Consider the following 16,856-nt stretch of genomic DNA (forward strand, 5'->3'; position numbering starts at 1 on the left):
GGGGGAAAAGAAAATACTTAGGAGGGAAAGAAAATTGTTACGATAATTCATCTCTAGTCTTGTTGTTCTTCTTGCTCAGATGCCGTCTCAACAGTGCTGCCTCTCAGTCTTCCCAAAACGAACACTCCAGTGATACTATATTCTTTCCGAATCAGCGATCTTTCTGTAGGGAGCATAAATCTTGCATTACCATTTGTTTAACTGTTGTATGACATACCATCCGTAAAACATGAAAGAACAAAAAGAGAGAGAACAATAGAAAAAGAGAAAAATTGTCAGATTTCCGTTCACCATCAGGCTGTCACACCAACATGTCTATCGGTATCTCTGCACAGTCTCCCCCACCAGTATTTCCACTCTCCACCCTCTGTGCGTGGCCAGGCACAATGATGCTGGTAAGATATACTGGGGTTGGGCAGACCTCTGAAAAGACCAAGTAGACATGTGACGTTTGAGCTGTAGTTCTGCTGGTGAACGTCAGAGATGAAGAGGAAACATTTAAAGATAAATCACAGAGTTTACCTGGCCGCCCTTGTGTCTACAAGGAATGACCTACCAAAACCCTTGGCTTCCTCCATGTGCCAGGGGCCGGGGGTTTTGGTCGAGTTGATGCCTCTTCTAGTTCTTGGATGCTCATCACCATCAACCGCTCTCCCTGTGCTTCCCTGGTTCTTTGGATATTATGGTCATGTTCGATAGCGGACTCTCTTAATGCAGCCACCAAGATACCTCTCCAGTTAGGTTGAGTGGTTTGTACTCTGGTACTCAGCGTTTCTTTTAAACCTTTCATTAATACGGACACAGCTACCTCTCTATGATGACTCTACAGTGTGAGGTGCAATTGTCTGTGCATAATGTACAATACCGTACTTACCTGTGGACACGACCTCACCTGACCCTCCGTTAGGGGGCTTTACTACTGCCTTTACCGATTGGGCCGTGCCCACCTGGGTGTCTTCTATGGTGGCTGCTGGAGAAAGTGCTGACATCGTTGTGGGCTCATCTTCCTGGTCGCAGTCCTGAGAGAGGTTTAGGATGGGATATAACTTGCATGGGTTAGCATTAGCATCAATACACTTATCTACTTTACTCTTATCACTAATACATTTATTAAGTGCACTTTTATCATATACCAGTATGCCATTCTCTGTAGCCATTTTCTCTCCTGTTATGTATGGTGGTGGTGGTGGTGCTGTGGCTATCAGTTTTCTGATAGGGTTGGAACCAGCTGCTTGAGCTAATCCCCTTTGTATCTCACCTTCCTGTTGCCATAACTGTAAATAATCATAATGTCTAATCCGTTGCTTTCCGGATTTAATCAGACATATCCTTCTCCTTAAATTTTGCAAAACCTCAGGATTAAAACTGCGTACCCTAGGGAACTGTTCCCCATCGTTCACAGTCATACGTTCCCATTCATTGCACAAGACCTCTGCGTGTGATCCATATTTCTCACACATTATGTACCTCGCCGACCCTTTGGGCCGACAAATATCAACGTGAACCCTTGTTGATCGTCCCCTACTTGAGCAACTGGCCCCCATTCTTTGCAGGTATTGCCTTCTCAGCGAACCCTTACAAAAACCAACTTACTCAGTGGTAAGGCGACGGTGAAAGTTCTCCGAGCGCTTTCACCCACTCACGCCCCTGTTGGCCTATACACCAGCCCTGTGTCCGTAACCAGTTACCAGTGCCAGTAGTACCCAACCTCGGGATCTTTTATAACCTCTATTTACTGAGAGCGTGTGGGAGTATGCTACCCCTCCCAGTAAATATCAGTTGTTGGAGATTTCCTGAGTGAACAGCGAAACTCCCTTAAAATAAAAAAAACCTACACAAATCACGTTTACCTGTACAATTAGCGTCTATGATCCCGCAGCAAATTTAGTGGGTATCAAGGTGAACTAACTAATGTACACAGTAGCGTGCGGTCCAGTCGCACTGCGTATAAGTAACTATTACTTATTCGCTGCACGACCAACGGAATCGGTTGTTTAGGCTGCGAAACCTCAGCCGGAGCGTATTCTCAAAACGGGCCTATATGGGTACTACGCAAACCCCCGGGGCTGCGCTCACTACCTCTGACCTTTCTTAAGTCAGGGTTTTCAGAACTTCATTACTTACCTTAAACGGATTTCTGACTTTCGCCGACCTTTTGGTCTGCTGTAATACTACCTTGCTCCTTTATACCTTATACAATGTTAACGTGAGAAAGCCACTCCCACGCCACCAAGTGTCCACTCACCTGATGTGGTCTCCGACGGGATCCCGAATTATGGGTTCACAAGAAAACTTTTATTTTCACACTCACTCCTGCTCACTCATATGCTCTTTGATTTTTTTCTGTACAGAAAATTACTTTCATTCAGGTAAAACAGGCTAATCCCAGAGGTGATGCAATAAGAGAAGGATCTTTTAAACTAAAATTTTGGAAACTGAACAAATTTGTGCTATTATCGCGTGGCTTCCGTATCACTTAAACTAAAACAATGTTATCGTGTGATTTGTATTTAGTGGGCGTATCCGTACGCACGTTGCGTAAACACACCACGTGTGTAGGCCTCTGTGTTGCGTACGCTATCTCGCACGTGGTCCGAGACACGTATACAAAGGCCGGATGCGTCCGCAGCAATACAAATAACACGCTTCTATAAATGCAAACGATATGTAACTATAATCGCTTACCAAGCACCACACAGTATCTCCTGTATAAACCTTTATAACTGGGTCAGGCTGCGTGTGTGCCTTACAATTACTTCCTTAAATATTACTTTTTACTTTTAACGAAATAGCAACAAATTTCTCAGCACGTGATCAATGCTAATGGCAAACAGAAAGGTAGATATGCGAAAATACACAGATAAAATACAAATGCGTGCGTGTGTTGCGTGCGCAGTTGAAACCAAACAGAAATTTAAACAGATTTAAAAGACGATAAGAAATAATAGCTTTGCGTTCTTACCTTTCGGTTCCGGATCCCACTAGCATCCCTACAAACCAAGCGGAGCAGACGTCTATCTAATCAGCACTACTGTATCCCCGACCACCAAACGGCTAACAGGGATACTACCTTCCCGCCCTTTGCTGATAGATAAAAGTCTGCCTTGTCCTGCTAGGCTGCGGATATGAGGAGGACCGGACGAGCCCTCAATTGATAATGTCAAATATTGCCTTTAAACATGAAGCTATATACCAATACCGTGAAGCCGTAATGGCCGCTAGGCCACGTGCACGTGCTACGCACTTTGCACGCTATTTGCGTACAGGGTCCTGCACGTGGTACGCACTTGGCGTACGCACGCTGCGCTGTGTGTATGGATTACACACAGCGGGCGCACACACAGTGGTTAACCTTTTAAACCTTGTTAATAAGACACAGTGAGAAGATACTTATACTTTAAACCTTAATAACCAAATACTGAAAAGATGTGACGATTAGAACCTTTTAAACAATGTGTATGGTGTTTGAGTAATTGAGTCACTAAGAAAAGCCCTTTGCAATAAACAGTGAAAACACAAGACCTGGTTTGGATTTAAAACCGCAGCAGTTCTAACACTGCCGTGGATTATTTAGAGAAAAAGGGGAAACACAATACAAGTTATACACTACAAACTAACAGAGAAATCTAAACAGAATAACAGAACAATAAATGAACAATGAATAAATGAACAAATGAACAGAATAAATGAACAATAGCGAACGATCGCAAACAAGAGCGGACAGAATGAGAACACAATGAGAACAAATGGCGAACAAAATGGATAACAAAATGGCTACAGAGAATAATACATACGTGGGGATGATTCGCAAGCGCGTCCTGGATCCAGCCCTCAGCATTCAGAGAGAAAGCCTTCAGAGAGAGTGAGTGACTGGACAGGCAATGGTGGTCTTTATATACACAACATACATTCACAACACAATGGTCCCTACAATCTCATTGTTCATTGGACACAGGAATGTGTCTCCACATTATAGCAAAGGTCATAGGTGGATTTGAACAGGTGGGCTGTGTCTTTCTCCAACTGCTCTGGTGGGAGGTATCCTCAGGATTCCCGCCGCATGTGTAATTTATTGCAAATACAATATGTGTTCATAAACTACTTTTGTACATAACTATACGCAGGAGCGAGCGATCCTTTCCTAACCAACACCGAAATGTTACCCTTAAAATACCCTACAGCTGGATACTGAACACCACCTTTAACCTTTGTCTGACCCTTCCTATCATGCAAAGAGGAATCTCTCTGTCCAGGAACCGTTTAAACTAATCATACTTGCTGACATTGTCTAGGGGAATATTTACTACACTATACACTATATGGGTTAAATATGTTATGATCGAGTCGCACGCTAGACGCTTACAAACTCTACCGTAAATACGCATACACCGCGCGTGATCGCCGGAGCGATCTTACGCAAATTGCGGATATGTGCACGCACGGCAGAGCGTGTGCACGTGCAGCGGGCATGTGCATGAGGGGTTAGTACAAGGCATATGTATCAGGATATTTTTCGACTTTGACAACGCGACATGTCCGACCGTCATGTCGCATGTGATCAAGATGGCATGATCGGCCAAGATACATCGGTGGCTGTCCTTTTGCATACGATGTATCTTGGGCGATCCCAGCCATGCCTGCGGGGTCGAACATGATCGCTAATGCAGTACATTCAATCTGGAGGTTCCGATGCTCACGGGAACGCGCATCGGATCGGAAACACCTCCAAAATGCTCGATTTCATCCGTTATATCGGTCCGAATGCCCGAAATCGGATGAAATTGGGCATTATCGTTCTAGTATATGGGGCCCTTAATGCTCTGCATAGACTGTTAAAGTTGGGAGTCAGGACTGGGATACATTCTTCTCCCTTATCACTAACCTTAATTTTTCCCCCCCCCTTACTTTAGCCCCTATACTATGCTATTTGCTCTAATCTTGTCTACTATTTCTTTTATTAGTATCTCTTTGTCTTCCAGTCTGCTCTGCTTTTACTCACAAATGTTTTTCAAACTGCTGTAGCAATCATTGCTGCATTGTAAGGCCTTCTCACTTCTTCTGATCCTCAGACAAGTCACGTTCGCTGTGCCTCTCAGAGGCATGTGTTTCTGTAGCTGGCCGTATACTTGATTCCCTGGATAAGGAGGTGGACCCATGTCAAGACTTCTATCAGTACTCCTGTGGAGGCTGGATGAAGAGGAACCCACTGCCTGATGGCCGGTCAAGATGGAACACATTCAACAGTATCTGGGACCAAAACCAGGCTGTGCTGAAACATATACTTGGTGAGAAATTCTAGACAGAGAAAATGAAACCAATGTATCAAGATGGTAGATGGGGAAAACAAGAAAGGTAGAAAAGATAAAGAGAGGGGTAGATTTGGATATAGCAGCATGGAAGAGAGGCAAAGGTGAAATGCAAGTGCCAACAATACAAAATATTTTCATATAAATTGCAAACGTGACAATGTAAGATATATAATATACAGTATACTATGCAGATGGATGTTAGATAATGAAAACCATTATCTGATTGGTTGCCTTTGTTACAGAGATATACAAAATGAAGATTGCTCAATAAAGTGTTAAGTGTCTAAGACAGGATTTACTTAGAAGGAAAATAAAATATCAGCATTTGATATAATTAAAATTGCCTCCCATCTATAGAGAAAATTACAGGAGTTTTATTAATGACACCTCATCAATAATATTTTATATATTGCAACTATTACTTTTTGTGACCTCAGTAAACTTATTAAAAAAAAAGTTGACAAGCAGATGTCCCATATTTAGGAAAACATAGTTAATGGTTCTGTGGCACAATACATTTAATTACCTCTTCATCATGGAGTAGACAATCTGTCTATTTCTTAGAAAATACACAGCTATATGTGCTGGGAGGATGTTTATTCACATGTAATTACCACCAGAACCACAGGTCCCTGTCGATTAAAGCAAACTCACCTGCTGCTAAAACAAATGTTGATATGTGATACTTATAATAATAAAAAAGACAGATGCTCAGAAATCATTTAAAAAAAATACATAAGTATTAGGTATCTATCAACAGGCGAAGATCCCTATTGCTAATGGAAATGCGGGTTTTCACCGGCTATAGGACACACACAATTTATGAAAACAGTTAACACCAGTAATAGCATTGTAATTTCCAGTGATAACTGTGCCTGCAAAGAGTTACCATGCCTTAACAAACACTGCTGCCATAGCACTTTTTTTGTCGACATCTCATGATGGAGGTAACTTTGCAAAACCAATATTTTTTTCCTCAAGCTAAAGCATTTATTTTAATGCATTAATTTAAAAATATATATATTTTTATATCAATTCTGTTTAAATACTGTTTTATTTTGTTGTTTGCAAGTTGCTCAGTCAATTGATGGGAAACACTAGATAGGGCTTCTCTAGTAAAGGAATACACAGAGGTTTTAGCACTTCTAGTAGCAAAATGGATTATTCATGCAAGCACAAAAAAATAGGTCTTGTTCAGCAGATGCATCAGTGCATCCTTATCTACTTTATTAATAAGATTTCTGGGAGATCCGGGTAAGGCACCTGTCCCTATAACACAATTTAATCATTAAGCCGCAAGTGTGAAATCACAGACCTGTCTCCATTACTGAAAAAGTAGACAGTTCACTGAAGAGTTGTCCAAATGTATGGGTCTCCCATACATTCTAGGAGAGTAGTCAGGTATACATCAATGGTAGAGGGCAACACACCAGTGCTTTAAATGTCACTCCCTCAAGCCAACAGAAAAGTATAACTACTTATACTTGCTCACTTTAGTGTATTCTGTAGCGGGGAGGGAAGATTGTGTATGATTCTAGGTATGTGAGTAAAATACAGTATTTTGCCTGATGCATTACTCTTCCTGTTCCCAATGCAGAGAATGCTACATTTAACTCCAGCAGTGAGGCAGAGATGAAGACACAACGTTTTTACCTCTCCTGTCTGAAGGAGCAGAAAATTGAGGAGCTAAGAGAGAAACCCCTCACCGATCTGATAAAGAAGGTGACACATATTTTGTTAACAATTTGAAGTAGGAGAACTTGACACACTTTCTTTCTGCAGAATCCAGCTATATCAAAAATAAAGGGTTTACTTACAATAGGGACAAACGACCTAAACATTTGTTTTTGGCCCAGCTGGCCAGTTTGCCTGCTAACGTACCTAGCTCTGGCAATACAAAATTATTTAGAAAAAATGTCAAAGGTTCTGCAAAAATAACATTGAAAAATAAAGCTTTAATATTTAAATTTAAAAAAACAACATTTTCTCCTGAAGTAACATTGTAAAAGAATACGTTTTTGTTTTGTTTTGTTTTTAACATTTAGATTTTTATTTTTTAAACTATTAAATTTCATCAATATTGAAACTAGATGTGCTGGTTGGCAAGCAGAAGGCCTCAAGACTAGCAAGAGTGCCAAAAGAGTCACTAAAGTAGCCAAGTATAGACTTTCTTCAGGTGGGTTTCCTGAAAGTTGTAATTTCTCTCCACCACCAGGTGCACCAAGAGATTGTTAAGGCCCATTTCTTAGAGGGCTTAACCACTTGCTAGGTGTGGCTGCATCTCATGTGACCCATGCCTGGTTAAGCTTTCTCTGACACCATCGCATCTGATGAGACCATGTCAGAGGAGCCTGTCACCTGGCTGATCCTCAGTTGCTGCAGAAACCACCCTCAGCCTCCTCCTGCCAGCCAGGCTATCTACAGAAGGGGGCAGTACCAAATGGGTCACCCACTCACAGCTGCAGGAACACAGACAGTCTTCCTGCATCCCGAGTTCAGGTGGATCAGGGAAGCTGCAACTTCCCTTCACTCTCCCAGCTACAGGTGTTGCAAAAGATTACCAAACAGCCATGGGTGGCTGCACTGCAGCAGCCTTGCCTCACCCTAGTCTTTTTCCCTCCCAGCAATGATTGATGGGCAATCCTAAACATTCTCCCATGCTGCTGGATGATCTTAACAGTCCTGCAAGAAGTGGAATAAAAATTATGGTTTTTACAGTTTAAAAAAAAACAAAGTTTGTGGTGGGTGTGTACATTTGTTTTTAACTGTATAAAACCATTTTTTTTTTTGTCCCCAAAATTATTGATTTCTTAAATAATCAAATTATGTAAATAATTTGAGAGCTATTTAACCCTTATTCAATATTAGTTTGCTAAAAAATCTGAATATTTAATAAAATTATACTGAATTTGGTTTAAATTAGCTCTTATTTACATAATTTGATAATAAAAAAATCAAATCTACAAATTTTTGGGACATTTATGGAAAAAATATTAGCCAGGTAAGTGGTTAACCAAGACTCTTGGTATCACCAAGGTCCTTGGTAATTGATACATGTCGATGGAGGCCAGATTCAGTGCTTGCCCATGAATTACCACAGCTAATAGATTCCCGTGGACTATCCAATTATCCTCGTAAGCCGGAACTTATTGGGGATTTTGCTTCGCGTGCCCCAGGCAGTCCCAGAAGACCTGTTTTTAGCCGATAACACATTGGATCCGAAACGTATCCCGGATCCCATGTGTTATCGCCCAATAATGGGTGATTTACCACACAGTAAAACGGGCTGTAATTGGATAGCGTGATAGTATAATTGGACTAAAAAGCCCAGTGTTATTGTGCGCCAAATCACCACATTTAATAGGATACCGCCTATTGGGGGTCATTTCGACCCGATCGATTGCTGCAGTTTGTCGCAGCACAGCGATCGGGTCGGAACTGCACCATGCGCTGGAACTGCGCTGGGCGGGAGGGGGCTGAACGGTGGCGTTTAGGAGGCGCGGTCCGGCCAACGCAGGCATGGCTGGACCGTTGGGGGGGCGGGCCGCGGTGACTGTGTGACGTCTCACGCAGCCGCTGCGGGCAAACAACTCCCGGCCAGCCGCAGGAGCTGCGCTGGCCGGGAGTTACTCCTGAAATACAAAAGCATCGCCGCTGTGCAATGCTTTTGCATTTGTGCGGGGCGGGGGGGGGGGAGGGGAGCTGGATTGACATGCGGGGCGGACTAGCCCTGTGCTGGGCGTCCTCCCGCATGTCAGGGAAGATGATCGTAGCTGTGCTAAATTTAGCACAGCTACGATCAACTCGGAATGACCCTCATTGAGTAGATACCAATTATCAGGGCTGAAAATTCTGTCTGTTAAAAGCAATGACAAAACTTGTTTTCACTTTTAAGTTTGAAGCCCATTTTCAAAGCTTTTCTGCAACTGTACATGTAACTTTAATACAGAAACAAAGCAAAGTGAATTGAACACTTATCAGAAAGAGTGACTCGTCATTCACTTACATTCTTTAATGTACAAGGAGGAGATCTTGTCTCCGGCTGATGCGGATAAAGATCTGCCAATGGCAGTATTGTTGACAGGTTGATTTACTATATATCAGTGATGGGCAACAGGTTTCAAGCCTTCACTAGTGGCCCCCATGTCAGGTTCCGGAGCCTTACCTCAGGCGGGTGCTCCCATGGGTTATCGTCCCGCTGGTTGGCGCGGCTGCGGCAGCGGGTCCTCCTGGACGGATGTGCGGCTGTCAAGGGCCGGGTGCTGAGGGTCTGGAGAGCCGGGCGCTGTGGCGGGGATCGCTGCGGTAAGGTCCTCTAGTGGTGACACAGTATAGTGTGTCAGAGACAGAAGCTGGCTAAAGCTGTGTGCTAACAGCTAAGTATGTCTCCTGTGCTGGGGGCAGCCATGTTGGAGACCAGAGTATTACCAATGAAGTTCCCAATCTGTGTCCAGCCAATCCTGCGTGTTCTCCCCTTACAAAAGGGGGTTGGCTCAGAGGGAGAGTGCCAGTGCTTCAAGTTACCTCCTTGTGAAAGGTTCTCCAGCTCTGTGCTCCCAGGTTACTTCTGGTTCCCTGGTCTTGTTTGCTCTCATCTATCGGTTTCCTAAACGCTGCTGCAGTCCTGCTGTCTAAGTCCGTTGCCACTCGTGGAAGCGCTCACGTGGTCCCAAGTCGTAGAGAAGCTCCAGGTGCTAACGGCGGTTCCCGCAGACGTCTTAATTTCTTCAAAGTCCAAGTTCTTCAGCCTCGTCTTTTAATCACAAACTACAGTCTTCATTTCTTCAAAGTCCAAGTTCTTCGGCCTCATCTTTCAATCACAAACCACAGTCTTCCTTTCTTCAAAGTCCAAGTTCTTCAGCCTCGCCTTTCAATCACAAACCACGTCTTCATTTCTTCAAAGTCCAAGTTCTTCAGCCTCGCCTTTCAATCACAAACCACGTCTTCATTTCTTCAAAGTCCAAGTTCTTCAGCCTCGTCTTTTAATCATAAAACACAGTCTTTAGTTCTTCTTTACCGGAGGTCCTCAGCTTCACTCTTCAAGTCATTTAACCATAGACTCTAATTCTTACAGTTTCTCCTATTTCTCGAATATTTGTGTACAGCCTGATTTTTCATTAAAACTACAGTTATCTTCCTACGGAGTCCTTCTTTTCTTTACGCCCTCTGGCCAACGTTAACACTTAGTTTGGCTTCCACCCCATGAGGAGGAATTACATTCAGCCACCTAGTTTACTCTCCTCACATGTCCCTTCAGCCAAAACTCGGTTGTCGGAACCCCAACTTATGCCGAGCGTGACACCCCAGACCCTTTGTCTTTGTTACAAGGTTTGTTTGTTATAATTTATAATAATTTATTAAAAGTATTGCTGATATGTTATTATGGATAGGTGTGTCTTTCTTGGTTCCTCCGTGGGCAGGGTGTACTTCATGTGGATCTTTCCATGCAGAGTATACCATACTTCTACACACGTGTCAGTTTTCCATACATGCATTTGGCCCTTGTATGACTCATCTCCCATGGTGTAACCTTCGTAGTGCACCCAACATGGCTGCCTCATCTGGTACGCTTGTGGATGGAATGAAAAATACATGGACCTGACGGTTTTGTTGGGACCCTACTTTGAGCGTTAGGACGCTGCAATCATTTTGTGTCATCTCTTTTAGGGGTGGACTATTCCACCCTGGGTAATCCTACACAGTGTGCCCTAGATGGCTGCCTCACCTGAAACCCTGTTAGGGTGGAATACACAACCTGTGGAAGTTATTACTCAAAACATCTACACCAATCCTGCATTATGCTTACTGTGTAATCTAGGTTTTATTTTAATGTCTGTATGGCTTGTCAATTGCTGTATTACGGAAATCTTCTGTATTATGTGCATTGTTTTTTATGTCTGTAAAGCGCCTTGAGTCCTGCTGGAGAAAGCGTGCTATATAAATAAAATTATTATTATTATTATTATTATTATTATTATTCATTGATTTAATGTATTAATAAAACTTGCTACTTAGATTAATAGTAATATGCAACCCTTTGAAGATTAGAGGGCTGACAAGTGCTGCCCCTGAAATATTTCAGGATGCGTATCCCTGACTTATAAATGTATTGTGTGATATAAGCATAATAGCAACACCTTCATTGTACCTTAATGGACAATAAAGGTGTGGAGAGTCCCCTACACCACTTTCGCACTTGCCATGTGACTGGTTTACCTATATCCTCATGTGCTATTACTCCAAATGCCTAGGTGGAATGTCAGTACATTCATATCATATCATAGAGCCTTGTATAAATATCTATATAAAAAGTTGTTAAGTTCTATCCCATCTACAACATGCCAATGGCTCCACTGCTAGGGAGATGGGACTGACCTTAGCCTATCTGGAGACCAGAGGAGGTAGGAGTATGGGATGGGTGGGCATAGCAGCGGGCACACACTGGGATGATGCCAGGTCCCTTTACTAGTATAATGTGCAGAGGTTTTAAATGCTTCTAATTCTATAAATTGTGAAAATTACATCAGACAACTTTTTGCCACCAGTACACTTTGCTGCGCTGGTGTTCCAGGCAAGTAGCCCACATCCCTGGTGCTCCAGAGTGTATCTGGTCCTATTTTCCTGACTTTTGACTGCTGGAAGCCGGTGAAAGCAGCATTGTATGTCCCTCTAGCAGGTTTTTGCAGAGCTGACATAAACCCTGAAGGAGCTAGCGTGAGAAAAGGGCTCTGGAGATGTTTGGACTTTTGTGATCAAGTTCCTTATATACAGTAGGTACTGGAAAGTGGCAATACTCCTTGCTGAATCATACCCCTTTCAGACATACGACTCGGGAAAATCCTGGGGTTTTGCTGGACACCCCTTTCACACTAAACCTGAGACCTGGGAAATTCCCGGGTTGACCCTTTTTAGCTATAAGCCTGGTCTGCCCTGGCAGCCAGGGCAAACCAGGCTACTCTCATGTCACACACACACACACACACACACACACACACACACACACACACACACGTCACCCGTACATGTCACACAGACGTCACACTCGTACGTCACACACACACAGACGTTACACTCGTACATGTCTTACACACACACGTCTTACACATACACATGTCACACTCAAACACACACATACATGTAATATACACACACATGCGAAACTCATACACACACACTCACCACAACAGGCTGCCTCTCTTGGACAGCAGCCGGCGCACGCCCCCTCCAGGCAGCCCTGCCCGCCCAGTGGACCAGTGCCAATCAGAGGCATGTAGGTGCAGGGCCGTCTTAACAGCAATGTAGGCCCCTGGGCACAGCAATGCACTGGGGCCCCTACCCATGCTCCAGCGGTAGGGGTGGGTGGAGCAGCTTTGATGTCCTGCAGACGGTAAGGGGGTGTTCTATGTTCTGCTCAGCATGTAGGACCTGGAGCAGTAATTTCTGCTAATTACTCCTTTACTGCACAGATGGGGTGGGAGGGAGAACACTAAACTGTAGGGGGCATTGGGCTGAATGAAGGGGCCCCGGCACATGACTTCCAGGGTGGTAGGGGGTGTTTAATATGTAGGTGAGGGGTAGATAGTGGAGTGGTCTTAATATTCATCATTTTCTGGTGGGGGGCAGCTTGCTTGACCACAGATATCTCCAGTTCCTGGACATAGATTTCTTAGCTTTGAATTGGATAAAAAACTAGAGAGTCCCACCTTTCAAAAGGTACTGGGGACTTGGGGATAAGAGTTCAGGAGCCAAAGCAATCTACCAACAAAAATATAAAACTGCATATTAGGCGTGTGGAGCTGGAGCAAGGACCAGCTGCTTGAAGGCTGATATCTCTGGTTCTGGCAATAGTAGAGACAAGCTGCCAGTGTCCAACTAAAAGGAGAGAGTCCCAGCTTTTGGAGTATACCATCAGAAAAACTCTAAGTCAGACAGAACCCGAGATATCTGGCTGGGAAGAACAATTAACAGGCTTGGATGGGGACCGCTGCTTTGAAGTCCGATATCTCTAGTTCCCCAGGGCCGATTTTCAAAAATCTTGTACCCCTGGAAAGAGGGGACCCTCAGCTATCGGCCTAGGGCCCTTATACTCCTGGGGCCCTTGGGCAAGTGCCCATTGAGCCCATACGAAAAGACGGCCCTGTGTAGGTGCGAGCCAGGAGCAAATTCCCGGGTCACACCTTTCAGACCTAAGCCGGGTTGTCTACCCGGGACTTAAGTCCCTGGAAAAACCCTGGTCATTGCAAGGTCGACAACCCGGGAACATGTTCCCGGGGTGGGACCTGTCAGACATGCCAAAATCCCAGGTGCGTGTTCATGTGCAAAAAACCTGGATTTTGGAGCATGTCTGAAAGGGGTATCAGCAGTAGGATTTTGCTGCTCCAAGGTCTGTTAGAACATATTCAGCTTGGAGGTGGTACTAGACTCAGGGATCAAAGTGGCAATGCTATTGCAACAGAAAATAGAGGGACCCCTGTTAATACATTTAACGGATAATTAATGCAGAAATCCACAGAAAATAGCAGCAGAAAAGCATTAATAAATATGCTCTTATATGTCCTAGTCCAAACTTTGTGGTGCTAGTGTAGAAAGGAGGCTGAGGTCCCCCTCAGCTTAGCAATGCTTGGACAGATGAGAAAACACATTTCTGACACTTAGTACAATGCTAAATGTATAAATCACGTCAGGGCTACATTCAAGTGCAAGAACAGTGAATCCACCTGGACTGCTTAAAGGGTCAGAGAGCTGGATTACGCTCTGCCCAATGTAAAAAATAAGGTTAGTAAAGCCCGATACAAACTATTCAATCTGTTTGTATCAGCCTGTATATCATCATTACCTTTAGTGCTGTGATGCAGCTCTTTTAAGAACTATATTTTATCAGTAATACTACTCCTGGGATCTGTGATGGGATGTTATTGACATCACTAATTACTCCTACTGGTACCACTTAGTAAAGCCAACCATGCAGTGTCGGACTGGGGCATGTAGGGCCCACCTGGAGAATGCAGTGGTAGGGGCCCATGTTTAGGGGTGTGGCCAGTCTGCTGAGGGTGTGTGGCCTGCCACCTCATTGGTTTGACTAACCATTAGAGAGTACAACGTCTGGGGCCCTTCATAAATATATACAGTAAATTCAGCTGCTGCATGCATGATAATGTACCAGATTAATAACAGATTACTAACATCAATGCACTGTAGAAAATACACCATAGTCCAGTATAAGGTAACATATGTATAATGTATAATTCAAGTGCATAGTCTAGAACCTGACCTTTAGAGCAGGAGGTGGGCCCCTAGGCAGTAGGGCCCACCGGTGGTTTCCCCTGTACCCCTGTGGGCCAGTCCAAGCCTGCAACCATGCACAGACAACTGGTTGTCTCCAGTTGTAAGAGAATATTTGCTGCCATCTTGAGTCTATTTCTCCATCACCTGGAACAGCTCACACTTCTTGTGCAGTATGTAGCTACTGCAGCACCACTTTCCTAGTTGAGCTGCCTGTACCTTTTCTGACTTCTCTAGTTCAGGACAGCTGGATAGCTGACTGAGCGTTGATACAGGATGCTGGGCTCAACACAGGACAGGCAGGGGCGGGGGATTAAGGCTTTAATCTGTTAGTCACAGGAGGAGATCAAGCGTCGTCACAGGAACAAGCAGGATTTAGTAATTGCATTTATTGGCCCAATTAGCTCTTATAAGAACTGTTACAAGTTGTATACTATATTTACACAGGCCTGGAGGGGAGTACTTCAGCCTTCCGTTTCTTTAATCAATTCATACTGATTTCCTTATCTCTCCTCAAGGGGAATTAACAACAGTGACAAGGTTTATGTCTGGTACCATTTAGTCTGGGCTTTACAGTGCTTTATCACCAGTATCTAATGCCACCTCCTTGCTCACTTTGGAGCTGCCCTGCACCCTGCTAGTGTGGGTAGCCAGGGTTTCTGGCAGCCTTCGATACAACCATTCTGAGCCACATATAGGACCTCTTGCTCAGCTATGAGCTCCTCAAGTCTCAGACTTGGGACTAAAGATGCTACAGCCTAACACCACTGGGTCCTCCTAGACCCCAGTAGGCCACCAGGTCAGTGTATTTGTTCTTATTATTCAAGTGTGGAACAGCATCTAATAAATAGATTGTGTGGATTTGGGGAGAGTGGCATTATGACACATACTTTTTATTTCAGAAATGGCACAGGTAAGTGTGCCAAGATGTGGTTTTTGCGTCTTGAAGTGCAGCCACTTTTATGGATCCTGCCTCAGTATCATAGGTTTGATTCCCACCATGGCCCTAACTATGTGGAGTTTGTATACTCTGCCCATTCTTGCGTAGTTTTCTTCCGGGTACCTGGATTTCCTCCCACAATGCAAAAATATTCTGGTAGGTTAATTGTCTCTCGACAAAATAAATAAATAAATAAATAGATTCATCCTAGTGTGTATGTGTGTGTATGTGCATGTGTATAGGGCAGACTAGATGGACCAAGTGGTTCTTACCTGATGTCAAATCCTATGTTTCTACGTAACATCAGGTTGCAAAATATTTTTAGTGAGCTTCAAAGTTTGCACATTTTGGGGGTGATACTGAGTGGAACGCATCTGTGAAAACATAAGCATCTCTCAATTTGTCATAATGTTTTATTAGCATATGAAAGTAAGTGCAAAGCCACAGCCTTAGGGAAAAGCAGCCATAGAAACAGACGTAGAAGCATCCAACTGATAATCAGGCCCTAAGGGTGGAAGTGCCTGCTTGCTTCAGGGCCTCATTCCTGTAAACTGACCTGTCTTTTACAGGTGTTCGGGAAGTACTGGTAATTGGGGGTCATCTTACAGTATACTTTCAGTGGGATGCCATTTGTATCTACCAGGTGCATTTGACATGGGACATGAAGTCAGATCCAGAACACAGCACATGAGGGAGATGTATTTAAGGGTGATGGATGTAAGATGAACCAGCATGTCTGGTCCTGGGCTACAAAGAGTGAAAGAGGAAGAGAAGGTTTTGACTGCTGCTGGTGACGCTTAGAGGGAAGTTGGTAACTATGGAGTAGAAGGCATCTGTCCTACAGTCATTGTGGGTACTGCTTATTCAGCGGCAGGATTAGTACTCCCTGTCTGCAACTGCTGCAGGTGCTTCTGCTAGGGATTAATAGAATATTAGACTGTAAACATTCACATCTTTTTGTTGATTTTGCAGCTTTTTTGGGGATTTAAAGCAGCGATATGTTTGGTGTAATCTTTAGATTTTTTTTTTACTAATTTGAATTTTGTTGCTAAAACGCCAAAGTATCTGCAGTTTTGTAGACTTGTCATTTTGTTTCCCCCAGCACATTGAATGATAACAGTAACCAGATGTAAATCCCACATAATAATAGAATTCAGAAATCTTCATTACATATATTTGCGCAAATGTATGGTTAAGCCCCAAAGCCGCATCAAGGCGTCTCTGTATATTTGGGGTCCATAGCGCTATATCTAGGTGCAGGTTGTGGCACCCCAAAATACCAGCATAAGCCAGAAGGCCCATAGCAGCATACCAGTGAAAAAACT

The 16,856-nt window shown here is 43.7% G+C and overlaps 1 protein-coding gene across 2 annotated transcripts in view; it reads left to right on the plus strand.

Moving 5' to 3' along the window:
- Positions 1–16,856, plus strand: part of ECE2 (endothelin converting enzyme 2) — a 373,266-nt gene that overhangs the window by 280,407 nt on the left and 76,003 nt on the right. For both annotated transcript variants that reach the window (XM_063916625.1, XM_063916624.1), the window contains exons 4-5: positions 5,070–5,285; positions 6,907–7,031. In XM_063916625.1, the coding sequence (XP_063772695.1) occupies positions 5,070–5,285; positions 6,907–7,031 (341 nt within the window). The remainder of the gene's footprint in view (positions 1–5,069; positions 5,286–6,906; positions 7,032–16,856) is intronic.

This window comes from Pseudophryne corroboree, chromosome 4, assembly GCF_028390025.1.
Source record: "Pseudophryne corroboree isolate aPseCor3 chromosome 4, aPseCor3.hap2, whole genome shotgun sequence".
In the NCBI taxonomy this organism is placed as follows: Eukaryota; Metazoa; Chordata; class Amphibia; order Anura; family Myobatrachidae; genus Pseudophryne; species Pseudophryne corroboree.